Here is a 16,197-nt window from a genome sequence, read left to right on the forward strand (position 1 = left end):
CCCCCCCATCCCCCAGGAGTGCGTGCAGTGGCGGGGAGCCAGTGGCCCCCCCCAAGCCCACAGCAGGGAGGAGCAGGGGCAGAGGGCTGTGGACCTGGGTCTATAGCCCTGGCAGCTAGGGTCCCTCTCTGGCAGGTTTGGGGGAGTAGGGGCTGTAGGTTGGGGGTCTAGGGGCACCAACAAGGCTGTAGGGTAGAGTGAGAGGCACAAGCAGGGCCAGGGGGCCTGTGGGGAGCCTTTAATTTTAATAACAGATTTTGGGGGTTTTATTAAAGAATTTGTGATTTTATTTTTTTAGCAGAGAATTTGCAATTTTATATCAGGGAAAACCGGGATCCCTGGCGATGACTTTTGCGTGGGGTACCAGGTATGTCTCTTCTGGGCCTACTTACCATAGATTTGAGCACTTTGCTGAATCTGGGCCTCTAAAACCAGCATATAAAAATGTTGCTTCTAATTTACACCTCAGTATTGCTTTCTGTCAAGTGAATATGTTAGAGGGATGTTCAAATGCACATTGATACGTTTTATTGAGAGCATCTTGGGCAAATCAAACTGAGGCTTTCTTTGTCAAACGCATGTTGTCATCACTGCTTACGCTGCTCTCTTACGTCCTTGCAGCTGAGCTGTGCGACTAGAGCGGTTAGAAGGATTTTCTATTTGTGGGGAGGTCTATTTGAAGCTCCTCAGGCACAAACACAGGGCTGCTGTGACTTATTTACCTGCAAGGTTGGAAAATATTTGATAGGATATAAAAAGTTAATTGCCCTTCACCTTCCATGCAGCCCCCTGCTTTTTGTCTTTGAAATGTGTAATAAAACAAGCCAGAAACTGCAATTAATATATATCTATAATCTCATTTTATATATATATGTATATATGTATATGTATGAGAGAGAAGTATCTACTAAATCATTTAATCTTTTAGTAGAATGGGAGGGATGCCAGTTGGAAGTCCATTAAGGTAGTTCCTTAAAACTTTTTTTAAAGAGAAATTGCTTTGGGGATCAGCAGATTGCAGCCCAGGTCCGAAAACCAGAGTAGAAAGCAACCCAGTAACAATAGTGAATTTATTTCTTTAAGGAACCAGACTATGCTCCTGTGGGGCATCATGCTCATTGTTATTGACTTGCTCCCTTGGTTCTTCAAGGGTAGGACCCTACCTTTTCAAAACTTTGTGCAAAAGATTGAGCCCAATTGTATGATACCAGGTCTGGTTGTGCAGAGCAATTCAGCCTGAGGTAGGATAGCACTGTCTGGCCGGTAGTGTTCACTATTCTTTGTTGCACTAATCGAGTTTCCGTACTGAGTTTCAGACTGCATCCTAAATTTTTAACCTCCTGATTTAGATCGTGCCTCTGCTGTCTGCCTGAATCGACAGTCTGCTTGCAATAGCTCTGAGGCCTGAGCTGTGTGTGTTGGATCTGTTGACTCCTGAAGCTGGATGCTGGCTTAAACGCCCCTGTCCTTTGCTGGGTGCCGGCTCTTTGCTGGGTGTTGCAGCAGAAGCATTAAGCTCCTCCGTAGCGTGAACTCGAGCAGAGCACCACTGACTTTCTACTTCTCAGTGCAACCTTTGCCACGGCTGCATCTATCATGGTTTGGGGGCTTTTTTGTTCTTTGTGTGGACTTTTCAGGTGTTCAGACCTGGCCTGTCATGTTCATTACTTCTAAAAGATCTGGAGGGAACGGTGGAGCTTGAGTATTAGGGGTGGGTGAGTCTGAACGAGCCTTGCTGGTCACTTTAGATAAGGGCTCAGAAGTATGATTCCTTGCTATAACGGGTCAGGCCCCTTCTCCTATTCTGGTCCAGTGGACAAGGCATAAGACTGGATATAAAGCACTTGTGGGTTCTAATCTTGTCTTGCTTTGGGACGTGAGGGCGGTCATGTAGTATCAGTGGGCTAAATTCAGACCTCCTGTGTGTAGACAATAGTTCTCTTTTTGACTCCACAAGGAGCTCCACCCATGTAGGCCAGGGTGATTTTGTCCTCTGTGCTTTAGATTTGCACAATGGGAAATAATACCTTTATCTGTCATAGAGGTAATGAGCCTCTGTTCATTTGCATGCCTTGCTCAGCAGGGTGTGGGCAGCACGGGCAAGTAGCATTGCTTGCTGCTGGAGGATTTGCAAAATTGGGCTGGAGACTTGATGGGAACTGGTTGGCGGAGCTGTTTCTGGTGATTCCTGCTCCTTGCTGGGCTGGCGGTGCCATGAAAATCTTGTGCCGTTTCCACGCTGGCCGTTACGGCTCGGCCAGCTCCGGCAAGCAGAGGCAGCTGCAGCACTGAGGCTTCTTGGAGAGTGTGACAGATGCATATTTTTGAGCTAACTGAACATTTTTGAAACGGGACACTTGCTCTTTGTAGCACGTGCGAGTCCCTGAATGTCAGCCCAAACTGAATTCTTGCCTATATGGGGCTTATGATCCCAAATGCTTTGTTTTGAGTTTTCGACTGAAGATTCGGGCTGATTTTTTCTTTCCTCCGAGATGGTTTGAGCCATCTCTACCACATTTATGCATACATCATATGTGCCAATGGTGGACTCCGTACACTGGAGAAAACAGTCTGAAATCTCAACTTTATGGAGCCGAGCCAATGGGAAAAGGCACTTGATTTTACATTTCCATACATTTTTATTCTCCAAACTCCTCCCATGACTTCTAGGCCTCTTCCTTACCTTCTCTTTACAACAAAGTCTCTAACAAAGTTCAAATGCTCCTTATTTTTCCTCTCTTGGAACTAGGCTGAAAACCCAAGGCTGGTAATGGGGATTGTCTGACTCTGACCTCCCTCATACTCTCAGCCGAGTGCTACGATTGATCCCACTTTATTCTCACTTGAATTTCAACCGCTCAGTTAGGTATCCAGGTTATAGCCATAGTGGCCTAGAGGAAAAGGCAATCGGGACTCATAGTAGAGATGATATCTTTTATTAGACCAACAAGATATTTTTGCAAAAAAATGTCTTTAATTGCCACTCGGTTAGGTATCTGCCAGCCTTAGTGCTGCAGCCTTCAGTCAAGTCTGATATATACTGAAGAGAAAATTCCTGGGAGGAACAAACCTTTAGGGCCATCTTCTACATCTTTCAGAGAAGGGGAACGGGGCAGGAAGTTGGGCTTTTACTTGACTGACTCAGCTGAAACAACTTCTTCTGTATTTCAGTTGGTTTAATGAATTGCAGCCCTGCTTGAAGTCACTGGATTTGCACCTGTTCATTTGAGGACCAAGTTTATTAACTTTTATTAATAGTTATCCAAAAGTTCTCCTTGCTGCTGGGTATTGGCTGCACCTTTTAAAAGGTAATGGAAAGAACTGCACAGCAGAAGCTGTTCGCAGTGTAGAGCAGCCAGCAGCATTGGCCCTGCAAAAGCCAGGAAATCTTCTGCTAGCATTAGCATCTTACCAAGAACTATTTGCCTGTATCCATACACGGAGCAGCCTCGTAACCCCCATCAGCAAAAATTTTAGTTCCACATTTCTGAGGAAGATAATTTCCTCTTTGAGGAGTGGTGCCAAATAAGATACCTGTGGCATCAAGATCTTTATGCCTTCAACGGAGCTCCTGCCTGCCAGCACACAATACTTAGACTACAAATGCTTCCTTTCCTACCTACCCTGCCATCCTTCCAGCATGTCTGGGAAGCTAGCACATGGTTATTTTTGGCTGTCTTCCTGCAGATGGAGAAAAGGCACAGGTAGGTTTTCAATACGTGTGTGGAAACAGTGAGTACGGGTTGGAGCATGTGTAAGTAACCTTTGCCGTTTTTAAGTCCTCCTCTGTATAATCTGGATCTCAATTATTAATCACCTTTTCTAGTAATTTGGTTCCCTCAGGCTTTTCATCACACTAATTCTGCTTTCCTTTGATTCACAGGCTCACCTCTGCACAAGCAAGGTCCCGCCTCTACTGGCAGTGCTGAGAAGTCGGGCCCAAAGGTCGCTGAGGTTGGCGATGACTTCTTGGGAGACTTTGTGGTGGGCGAACGCGTCTGGGTGAATGGGGTGAAGCCAGGTGTGATCCAGTACCTCGGGGAGACGCAATTTGCTCCCGGCCAGTGGGCAGGAGTCGTTCTGGATGACCCGGTGGGTAAAAATGATGGCTCTGTTGGTGGGGTACGTTACTTCGAGTGCCAGCCACTGCAGGGGATTTTTACACGACCCTCCAAGCTCACCCGCCAGCCTGTGGCAGAGGGATCGGGGAGCGATGCCCATTCTGTGGAGTCCCTCACAACTCAGAACTTGTCACTGCATTCGGGGACGGCCACCCCACCCCTTTCTACTCGCGTCATTCCTCTGAGGGAGAGCGTCCTGAATAGCACCATGAAGACTGGAAACGAGTCTGGATCTAACCTTTCAGACAGCGGGTCGGTGAAGAAAGGGGAGAAGGATTTGCGGCTTGGAGATCGCGTCCTGGTGAGTCCACTCTCAAATGGGAGGGATCAGGGTCTTGTTCCTTTTGTTCTTTATGTCTAAAATTGCAAACCCGGTGTCTCAAGAGGTTTATTTGGGTTAAACATGTTGGTTTGCTATCTGAGGCTAACCCACTGACATCATAGCCATAAATACTTCGCTTTACCAGGGGACTCGTACAATGAAATCTACTGGATTCCTAAGTAAGTTGCAATTATGGTGCATTTGAATTTGTAGCATGATTTGATCCCTCGAGAGAGGGCTGGCTTGCTTCCATGGTGTGGGGGGTACCATTTACTGAGATGCTGAATGTCGGGAAGAATCATATGATGGAGCGCAATGTCTTCCGAGACTGTATCCCCTTGTAGCAGCGTGACCACCAAGGCAAAGGTGACCTTAATAGGCAAAGGTGGCAGGCGCCAAAGTGATTAGTCCACCAAAGTACAGAGCAGTCTACTTGCTATTTTTAAGGATAGTCACAGCTAGCCTTCCCATCCTTTGGTACCTGGCTGCTATAGTGATGTTTCCACTGGGAAAGCGCAGCCCTTCCTCATCAGTACCATAGGACTTGCTAGAAGCCAACCCTTTCAGTTCTTCCCTTGAGTGAGCTGGTCTAGCGCATTTTGGGTTGCATGGAAGGGCTTGGTGATATAGCAGTGACTGTATATAGACATCCTGTCAGCCAGTGATGATTTCTAGTCTGAAGATGCCTAGTTGCTGCGTGTGCCTTTCAGTGTGACTGATTTAGTAGGTAAACACAGCTCTCCTTGCTGTGAGTGAGTTATCTACCAGCTGTCACTGCATTTCTTATTTCTTTGTCATTCAGAATGACAAGCAGGTGTTTTACGTGAGTGTAGCTCAGCCCAAGCTTTTTGTTGCAGCCGCCGCTCTGACTCTGGCAAAGCCATCACTCACCTAAGTCACTTGGCCCTGTTTAACTTCCCTGAGCAGCTGTCCGTAAATTTTTTTTCAAACAAGAGGAAAAGACACCAAGGTCGGAATAATCTTGTGCTGGATTTACAAGGGGCTCAGCCAAGTTAGCGGACTGTCCTAAAACCTCAGTTCGGAAGAGCCCTGAGGGTGCTGACAGAAGTGACGTTTTGTTACGCAATCAGCCGCTGCAAGCGCTCTACAGCCACGCGCTGACAGAAGTGCATGGCTGCAGAGCACTTGAAGTGCCTGATTGTGCTCCAAAGTGGAGTGCCTTCGTTTAACATTTGTTAGAGCAGGCCAGGAGCAGGGACGGGCTGAGGCAGCTCAGCCCCATCCCTGGTGCTGTCTTCAGGATGGGAGGGGGAGGAAGGAAGGGGAGGGAGCTCTGTCTGGGGTTTTGCCCACCCTGCACTGGATGGTGAGTGGGTTGATTGGAGCCCCCCTGAAGTGGGGGACTCCAATCCCACCCCCACTCCAGTGCAGCGTGGGCAAACCCCAGAATGGACCTCCCTTCCCTGCCTCAGCTCCTCCCATCCTGAGACGGCACCTGAGCTGGGAGAGGTGGGGATGGGACTAGGAGGAAGAGACTGCAGACACATAGCCCCTCTTGCTGGATTGGCTCCAAAGTGAAGCTCGATTCTCCACCCTCCCGATCCAACAATGAATGTCTGTTGGGTTGGTCGGGTTGGTCTATCTTATGACGCTTCACAGAAAGTGCCATGAGTTAGACCAGGGAGTTGCACGTTTGTCAGCGCCACAAAACACCTGCTTAAATCCATGCCTATTTAGGACTTGCAGCATATGCTAAACTCCCATTGTCTTCAAGTGCTTAATGGTTATCCTCCATAGAAAGACTTCCTGAAGGACATGCCTTTGCCTGGCTGCGTTGGAGGAGAATAAGCAGGGTTTGCTGTTGGGCATATTCTTGTTGCCTGTACCTGATGATCAGCAGGAACTTTAAATTAAATATGTTTAGAGGTTTAACTTTTGGAGAGATTAGAAATGGCATTTCCCTGGAACATGCTGCTCAGTGCTTGGGGGCATCATGCTGAAAAAAGCTCTGTCTGCTGCAGTGGAACTAATACAGCAATTGCTCTGATGGTAACGTGTGAGAGCTTGTGACGGGGTTTACCCCTTTGGTCCCTACCTGTTGAAGCTAGTGGTGTGGCTGGGTTGAGAGCAGGCTCTGAAGCTTTGTTCAGTTGAGTGGGAGCACGTGTGCCGGTAGTGTGTTGTGGTACCTTTCATGGCTTTACCCTTCCCCATCTCATTCAGTCTTGGCACAGCCTGGGATGCCCTAGCTTGTGACAGCTGTCCATACTCCCCTGAAAGCTGTTGAAAGAACAGCAAAGGGTCCGTCAACACAAGGCCTTCTGGGGATCCCCCAAGGTTGAAGGCTATCCCCAGCAGAGAGCTTAGAGTAGTGCTTGACCATCTGAGACCACATTTGAGGCACTTAATGCACTCAGATGAAAGGCACTGCCCATTCTGTCTCATATACACTGGATACAATAGAGAATCTGCCCTGCAGATTTTCCAATGTACTATGTCCAGATGGTTTAGGGGTTGTCATGGTATGCTTTTGAAACTGCCAGCAGGCTCAGGTACCAAAACCTTGCTGGCTTGCCCTTTGAAATGAATGATTTACAATATATTCTAGGACAATTTAAGAATACTTAATCTTTTGCGGGAGGAAAAAAAGATTCCCTATGCTAAGTTTATTAAGGCTCATTTGAATTCTGCCCCTTGAGGAGCTGCTGCTGCTGCTGCTGCTGCTGCTGCTGTGGTCCCAGCCATGGAAAGATGATCAGTGTAAATTTAAACCTTGCAAGAAACTGTTAGCAGGATGGCAGAAACTGAACAGCAGCTCAGGCAACTCAGCCTTGCAGTTGACTTTCTCTCCTTAATTTGTGCCACGCCAGTCTGCTTTTCTTCCCCAGCCTACCCCATTCTGAATGAATGGCACAGCATTTCTTTTTCTGTTTCTCTGGCAGGGGAGGGTCAAATCCAATGGCAGGGAAGTCTTCTTTCTTAAATGGACACAGTGGCTGTGTCCATACATGCAGGCACGTGCACTTGCAGCAGCTCAAATAGTAGCAGCACAAAATTGTGCTGGGGATTTGTCTCAGCACATGTGCCTGAACGTGCACTTTGGTGTGGCAAATTGTGCCACTTGGGGCAAACTGATCCTGTCCACCTCCTTCCGGATCTTCAGCCGGGGGAGCTAGAGGCTGGGGCCAGCACCTGTGCTGGCCCGGCAGTATAAAAAGCTGCCCTGGCCAGCAGCTAAGGGAACCTCTGAGGCTTGGTCAGTTGGTATGTGGGGACACTAGCCCCTTGTGCCAGCTGGATGCTAGAGCAGCCTGCCCTAACCTAGAGTGACCACTGCACCCTCTATCCACTACAGCAGTCTGGCAGTGGGAGCTGATGCCACCTGCGACAGCATCCCCCCATCATATTTTGTTGCCTGCTTGAATCTGCGTCTCCATGGCTGCATGCCAGCCAGACCCAGACAGGGACCACATGGGGACTGATATGCCAGTGCCCTGCCCCTGACTCCCAACCCACAGCCCCACCAGTGCCCCTCGCTCCTGACCTGCAGCCCCTGCCTGCCCCCACTAGCTCCATCCCAGCACCAGGGCATGAATCCAGCTGCAGCTATCCCACTGGCTCCTTTCTGGCTGTGAGCAGTGCCAGCCCTTGTTGGTGTGCTCCTTGCATTTGTGCCCAGGCCCCAACAACCCCCATGCTGTTCCTGGGAAGCCCTGAACTGGGGTGGGTATGTGGGTGGGGGGCTTTGGGGGGGACTATGTGGGAGGGGTTGATCCTCTGCATGGTGCACAGCGTCTCCCCCGCCACAGCAACAGGGGCTGTAGAGGCATTTGGGGCCAGCTCCTGGCAGAGACCCCCTGCAGTTGCACGTGGCACAGGGTGCCAGCCCATGTCCTGGCTCCATGTGCCCCGTGTGCTGTTGAGCTGGGCTGGCACCATGGAGGCAGGACCTGGCTGGCTCAAGGCTCTTGTATGTGGAGCTGGGATCCTGGGTGACAGCAAGAGCCAGCCTGGTCCTGCATATCAGCAGGCTATGCCGGTACCATGCACCATGTGCAGCTGCTGGGGGTCTCTGCCAGGAGCTGACTGCGAGCGCCCTGATGGCGGCTGCTGCTGCAGGGGGTGCTGTGCACCATGCGGGGGGGGGGGGAGGGAGGAGGAGGCAACAAGGGACCCACCCCAGCACAGTTTCCCCCCACACCCACATTTTCCCCCCAATATCCCTGCTTACCTAGGTTGATCCACTGCTGTAGCCTTGCCCCACTCCTAGTTGCCCCAGTGTGCTGGAGCAGCAGGGGCAGGCGGCAGGCAGAGACGGGTGCTAGCGTGTCTCTTTGGAGGGCCCAGCCTCCAGCTGCCTTGGGGCATGCATCAGGGAGCGTGCCCTGCACCGCTTTTTTCAGTGTGGTTTTCTTTTTTTTTGATACTGGGACTTGCTGGTATCAAATTTAGAGTCCGGGCTGCAAATACAGTGTGGGGAACGTTTTTGCTTTCCCAGTGTGCCTCTTGTGACATCTCAAATGGCTTTGAGACATCAAAACAGGCACATGTGTGCTCGTCTGGATGTGGCCAGTGAGGCTGTTGGGTCGAAGATAAACCACCTAGAGATTAGCCCCGCAGGGAAAATATTGCCTTCAGGCATTCTGTCCTTTTTGATTTTCCCTTCTTGCCCCTTAAAACTAATAGTTTCTGTTGTGAAAGGAAAACACTAGGGAGGGGACTTTGGGAATAAAGTTTAGGCCAGCCGATGGTACAAGCTAGTGAAAAGAAATCCCAGCCTCGCATCCTTCCTTGGGTTCCTCCTTGGCCCTTGTTGGGACCATGGTACATGGTGCGGTCTTTTATTGATGTTACCCTGCTCTTCCCTTCTCCATCCAAATCCTGCTGCTTGTGCTCTCCTGGCTGCAAGCTCCCAAGGGCATGGTCTTGCTGTCTGCCCCAGTGCCTAGCTCCCTGGAAGACCTCACCAAGTTGAGGCTTCTGTGTATATCTGCACCATGACATGTATGCACAGAGTATATATGCACCATACAACAAAGCCCCCGTTCTGTATGAGGAGATGGCTCAGTAATTTTGGAGAGTGGATGTAAATGAAGCTGTTCTAGAAAGTGCACGCTGTAGAGTGAACGTGTTGCAATTATTATTTGTATTTTTCATTGCAGTAGCTCCTACGAGCAGGGGTCACGCTTGAGGTCCCCACTGTGCTGGCTGCTGTCCCCGCACACAGCGCTTAGATGGAGATGGTCCCTGAATCACTTGCAGTAGTAGAGAGGAAATAAAATTGGAGGGAAGAGAGAGCAAGACTGAGGATAGCAGTCAGTGCATGATGTGGTTGTGCCGCCACTAATGTGTGTTGCTCCGGCAGGTATATCTGCAAGAGCAGAAACTGCAAAATTGCAGATATTTGGAGAGGGGTTGCAGTGAAATGGAAAAATGACTAGGATGGAGAATAGCAATTCTGGGTGGGTCGCGAGCGCCCTGCATCAGGCATTCAGAAGTGCGGCACCCTTTCTTAGCCTTTGTTGCCCAGGTTTTGTACTGTTCTGGAAGATCTGTGGGACTCCTCGTCCAGGAGTAGATGTGGGATTACACCGTGGGCTTCTGAGGTTGAGGAGCACATCCAGTTCTTACTCTGCCGTTGTCGACCGAGCCCAAAGGGAGGGCTGCAAGGTTGCCCGCTGGGCTTGTAGGATCAGCACCCGACTCCTGGAGAGCCCGATGCTCCAGAGTTTGGTTGTTCTCCCTCCGGCAGATTTCTTTAATTTCAGCAGCAATCTGCCGTGTCTTGTTTCTGCTGTTCACCAGTTTTATATAAACCTGTCCGTCTCTTCAGACACCCATTCTGATGCTCTTCAGTAGTTTGGGTAAAGGTTTTGCATGAAGTTTTCCACTAGAGAAATGGGACAATATTTGCCCTTGGCTCTTTCTGACTCAAACTGAGCATTTCCCATAGATGCAAAAGTTGTAGGATCGATATGAGCCTAATATTGCAGAACTCTTCCTCTTCAGCCTTGCAAATTATTGCTGAGCAGTGAATGCTCACTTTTTTTTTTTGTTAGGTTGGATCTTCCCAAATCAGGATCTGCACACCATTTCTTGTTGGTCATCATCACCAGCAAAGAATTGGCGTCCTGTGGTGTGTTGGCTCTCCTATCTCCAGCCAAGAGAAAAAATGAACACTGATGCAGGTGGGAAGACGGATATGAAGAGCTGAAGGAGACTGAGTCACAAAATGCCTTAAAAATAGCCGGGAATGTGAAATGCTCTCAACTGCTGTGATTGCTACAAATGAATTGTCATTACAAATGGGAGCGAAGATTTATTAAGATATAGTTGGTACTGTTGGTGCCATACTTTGGATGGCAACTCCTTGCAACCCAAGAAGCCTTCCCAGCCTAGGCATTATGTTCACTGCCTTTATATCTATCCCGTGTTGTCACAGTCAGGAAAGTGTTGTCCAAGACCCTGTGGTAGTTTCATTGTCATTGCCCTGCTTTCCGTCTACTCTATTTCTGGTTACCTTGGATACGGATCTGACTGTAGCCTCTATTACCACTGTCTTTAAGCATCCAACATTTCTGTGAGGCTGGGAAATGCTTTTGTCCCCGTGTTGTGTATGGGAAGTTCCCAGAGATGCAGGGAGACAAAGTTACTTGCCCAAGTTCATCCAGAACAGAGGATTGAGCTTCAGTCTCTTGGGTCACCAACCAGCTCCCTCACCAGAGGACCACACCTCCCATCTCCTTCAATCTTGTCTCCCAGTATTTTCTCTCCTGTTCCGCATTTGTCTGAGCGCTATTCTTTGTGATCACTGGATACTTCGTTCTGAAATGCAGGGAGGCCTCGGCTTACGACATTTTGAGTTACGACATTTTGCACTTATAACATTTATAAATTGACACCGTTTCAACTTTCGGATGTCGGTTTTGACTCGATTGGATCAACGCTTGATCCGATGCAATGCCACGCCAGCGAACGAGTTCGCTGTGTCGCCCATCTCCCTGGAGAGCATCTGTCCAAACCTCCTTGGACACTTTTTTTCTTTAAGAAAACAGACAAGACTCCAGGAAAACCTGCAGCCGAGACTCCTAAGACGACTCCAGCCAAGAGCCCTTCAAAAAGTCCAGCAGAGTCACCTGAAAGAAGCCCTTCCAAATCAATATGATTGCTATTTACAACATAAATACACAAATGTAGCTATATTACTCAACCATAATTGATAGAGCACAAAATTCTGGGGTATTTTTGGTGAAAATAGGGTATCGGGCTTTGATTCAGAAACCAATCCCCCATTTATAACATTGAGAAAAATGGTTCCGAGTTGCAACGTTTCAACTTAAGACACAGTTTTCAGGAACCAGTTGTGTTGCAAGTCCGAGGACTGCCTGTGCCACCATAGGTTTCTTCCCTAACAGGCCTGCTTCGTCTCCTAATACTTATCACTGTCCCCTGGGTGATAGGGTAGTGGGCTGAAGTGCTGCAGAGGAGCTGTACAGGTCAGGCATCTTTGGAACTGGATTTTTTGTGTTGCTGGCCCAACAGAAATGTTGCTGTGTATAGATGTGGTGCTTGGAAAGCTGACTAATGGTAGTTCATATTAGAATGCTATTTAGTATAGGATATTTGAGAGGTTATGTATTGGCCTGCGCTGTCCCGAAACCTTAGTTCAATCTGTGTGAATAAAGCATTGTGAATTGTTGGGCTTACAAAAAAAAATAGTCTGATTCTCCACTGCACTTCAGTGGTGTTATGCTGAAACTCATGCACTGTGGCGGAGAACTGGGTGCCCTGTGTACGCCGTGTGACAGACGATCATTCAAGATTTCACGATAAGGTTTTGAAAGAAAAGAATTGACTCTCTTTGTGTTTGTGAAGCAGATCTCTGCTGCACGTCCCTTTGGAGAGATTAATTCTTCATCCCCACCCCCCCCTCTGAGGGAAGCAATCAGGACTAAACTGTGTGTTACTTTCCTGACATCTGATTACGTTCCACGTTTTTCAGTGGTGGGTCATGTACGGGTTCACGCCGTCTGTCAGTGTATTAAAAACAAAACGAACAAAGAAAAGCAAAGCAAAAGGAGGGCACTCTGGAGAGGGGTTCTTACCTTGAGTTTTCATCCTGAATCCTAATTGGGAATGAGGTCTTAAAGACTGACAAAATGTAAGAGTAAGGACTGCCCAGAGAAGCCCCTAACAGAGGACGACTGTGAAAATAACTGGATAAACAACTGATCTCACCTAGTATTATGGGGCTTTGTCTTGGTTAGCCTGATATAAAAATCTCGGATTTAGAACTTGTTGGAAGTGAAAAACTTGAGGAGACAGAAACAGCACTAGGACCACAAAGATGGAAGATTGCAGCTCATCTAAACGAGCACGGGAATTAGCTGAGCTGCGTATCTGCCTGGTGGAAATTGACCCTGGGTTGACTCCTTTGAGAGGGATTTTAATCAGATTCTTCTCTGATGTGCATTGCAAAGTGTTTCTTATTGTCTGCTGTATAGTGCAACCACTAGCTCCTGGCAAATAACAGCAGCTTCTCATGAATACACTAATCACATTTTTCAGATTTTTTATTTATTTATTTATTTATTTTTTAATATCAGTTGTATCTGGCAGCCTGAAACTAGAAAGTGCCTTTTACTACCCGAGTCGAAAATAACTTCCATTAAAAGCTTTAAAATGAGGAGAGCTGTAGCCCTTGAGCCTCTTCCGTTCATCTGTGGGGCTCCCACTCGCCCTGCTGCCATGTGCTGGCCTTGAGCAATGCCTCAGACCACTGGAGTCCAGGTGCAGGGTGGTGGAAGTAGGCATGGCTTAATGACAAATGCTGCCGTTCCCATTTTTAGTATGTCGGGCATGTGTTTCGTGGCCGTTGGCTTCCAAGAGAGGAGGTGCTGCAGTACAGGGCTCCTTAGCAGAAGGGGTGTGCCAAGATCCATTTGTACCAGCCCCTGACTGGAGGAGACTCTTGTTCTTTGTTTCTGCCAAAGGAAATTGTGCTTCCAGAGGAGACACGATTAATATTGCATCACCTGCTTTCAGATCTGTCCATGGGGAAAGCAACCATCTCCGTGTCTTGGCTGGTGAGTGTAGCCATGTGGCAGACTCTGTAGGAACGTGGACTTCTTCTGCGGAGTCACCCTGGCCTCGGGTGTTGAAAGCCTTGCAATAGGACTTGGTGGGACTGATCATTTAGTTGTGCTAGGAGGTGGGTCCTCTTAGCTCTAAGCACAGTGTGTATGGGTAAGAAACCCCTCTCAGGGCTAGAACGAGTTAAGTGAGACGGGATGGTCCCAGAGGGAATTTCAGGGGCAGTCGAGCTCAGGGATGGGTGTCAAGGAAACTCTGCTCTCTCCCTCTTTCCTAGCACAGCCCTTCTATCCACACTCTTTATTACAAAGAAAACTTTCCTCTTCCAGTACACGCTTTCCCATCCCCTTATGGTTTAAAGAAAACTATTAGCATGATCTGGATTGTTGTGCCCTTGCGTTTCCAACAAAGTGGCCTACCTCATTCCAGATGGGCTGGCTTTACTTTATGCCAGTGGCCCTGTGCTTGTATTGGCTGCTGGAGGGTGCCCCTTTTTATATCTCCTCCTGTCCCCATGGAAAATCCTCACCCTCCAGTACCAGGAGAGCTGGCAGGAGCTGGGGCTCTCAGCTGAGCCAGAGAGGGTCACCAAGGGAGGGCGCTGTCAGCGTGGAGAGCAGTCGGGGTTGAATTGCAATCGGAATGGACTGCATAGCGGTTGTGCCATGCTCTTGTGCTTGCGAAGGCGTAACAAGCATCTGAATGTTAATCGTATCCTGGCTAATTCCCCTAAGCTACCGGAGACACTCCACCAATTTTGTTGCCTGGCAGACAACTGCCAGACGTCAACTGCATGCATGGGCACAGGGGCATTTTCTCCTCCGGGACACTTACAGACACTTGGCCATAGGCGGAGGAAGGCTGGGGCTATGGGGCTCAGCTCCTCCAAACGCGGGGCCGCAAGGCACCCCGGCTGTGGGCTCTGGGCGGCTGCAGCAAGGGTGGAGCGGGGTGCGCATGCAGCCAGGATTGCAGCCCCACGTGTGGATCACTGGCTGCCCAGCACGGAAAGCAAATACCAGTTGATTCTGTGAAAGGGAAGGTGTGTTGGGGGCCCCCACAGTGAGAGAGGGAGCAGGACACAGGCACAGGCAGGGGTAGGAGCATGGGCTGGGGTGAATGGGGTTGCCGCTGGTTTAGGAGCTGTGCAATGCCATGTGCATCCTGCCATGGGGCAGGCAGGGGGTGCAGCGCAGCCCAGCAGCAGCAGGCACATGGTGTCGCGCTGCTCCTGGGTCAGCTGCAGCAGGGGGCAAAGTGTAGTACACAGGAGCAGCTGCCTCTGCCCTATGCAGATTGGGGGGGCATGTGTCCCCTGGGCCTCTGCCGGGGCTCACACAGTGGCAGGAGTCCCCGTGAGCCCCTGGATGAACCACCTGAGCTCTGACTGTCCTACCACCCAGCCCAGCTGGGGCCCCATTTGCCCCTGCCCCTGCCTGTGCCCTGCTCCCTCCCTTACCGCGGGGGCCCCCCCCCCTTCCCCCACAGACTTACCGGCTGGGTGAGGGGAGCACACATGCATGCATGCAAGTGTGTGCTCAGCAGCCCCCTCCTGCCTCCCCCCAAATAATTTTTTTTCCATACACCTGTGCACTTGGCCTCTTCAGTGTAGATGAGGCCTAAGTCACTGCAGGGCTACGGGTCTGAAGCCTGTGTGTTCAGCAGGCTGTAAGTAAAGCATTTCCTAGTCCTTACAGGAGTTATAGGAAATCACTGCCTATGAATGACTAGATGGGTAGTTCCCTGGGGCAGAGAGCCCTGTACATCATGGGGGTGTTATTGGGTTACACTTAGTCACTGAATCTTGGATAAGAAAGGCAGGAAAACACCCCCTCCTTTCATCTGTTGCATCCTGCCTCTTGTGCCCCATGGTGCCAAATGCAATGCTAACACTGGTCAGAGAAGCAAGTGCTAACCCTTGCTGTAATGGAAGGAAAAGGAGCAACATCCCATACCAACCCTCCTGCCACGTTAACCCCTGGGCAGGTCGGTGCGCTCGTGCACGATCGCTTTCCTAACCAGCCTTTCAGCCTGCAGGCTGGCAAACACTAGTGTTCTCCTTGTGCCGTGCCACGAAGGAGGGGTTGCAAGGGGCCTAAGCTGGAGACAGCTGTGTTATGAATGTGGGAGGCCTTTCTAAGAAACAGCCGCATGAGGAGAAGCCGTAATTCTAGGATTTCCTCTCCCACTGGATCCTGAAGGATTATTTTCTCACTGCTGCCTGAGAGAGAGAGATGCAGGAGCCTTGTGCATCAGCTGCAAAAAAGTGCTTGTACTTGTACACCCTCAGCTGTGATGGGAAGAGCTCCGACTCTGAAGAGGCTTGCTGTATTCAGAAAAACCACCCACGGTTTCAGGGGATAAAATTTCTCTTCCTTGAATTTCTGGTCTAGTGCATCCTTTGGGCCTTTGCCTCTCTCTGGCTTTGGGTGGTCAGCTATAGTCTACTAAGAACAGACAGACGAGTGTCTTACTCTCAGATGCCCCCAACTGTTGTGAATTTTTGAACCGACTATTAATGTCCCATAACTCTCTGTGTAGGGTAGCACACACTGAACCTTGATAGTAGGCTGCTAAATACTCTGCCTCGCTTGTCCCCAACCTGCAATGGCCTACTGGCCACCATACTGAGCAAGTCGCACATGGCAGGTGATGAGGAGCATTGCTGTCCCAGGTTGCAGTGTCAGGTGCAGAGTCTGT

At 49.5% G+C, this 16,197-nt stretch overlaps 1 protein-coding gene across 3 annotated transcripts in view; it reads left to right on the forward strand.

Moving 5' to 3' along the window:
* CLIP2 (CAP-Gly domain containing linker protein 2) overlaps window positions 1-16,197 on the forward strand; it is a 112,009-nt gene that overhangs the window by 53,071 nt on the left and 42,741 nt on the right. For all 3 annotated transcript variants that reach the window (XM_090025178.1, XM_090025180.1, XM_090025179.1), the window contains exon 3: window positions 3,884-4,422. In XM_090025178.1, coding sequence (XP_089881304.1) covers window positions 3,884-4,422 — 539 coding nt within the window. The remainder of the gene's footprint in view (window positions 1-3,883; window positions 4,423-16,197) is intronic.

Source organism: Crocodylus siamensis, chromosome 13 (assembly GCF_052110815.1).
Source record: "Crocodylus siamensis isolate JL-2025a chromosome 13, ASM5211081v1, whole genome shotgun sequence".
NCBI lineage: Eukaryota > Metazoa > Chordata > Crocodylia > Crocodylidae > Crocodylus > Crocodylus siamensis.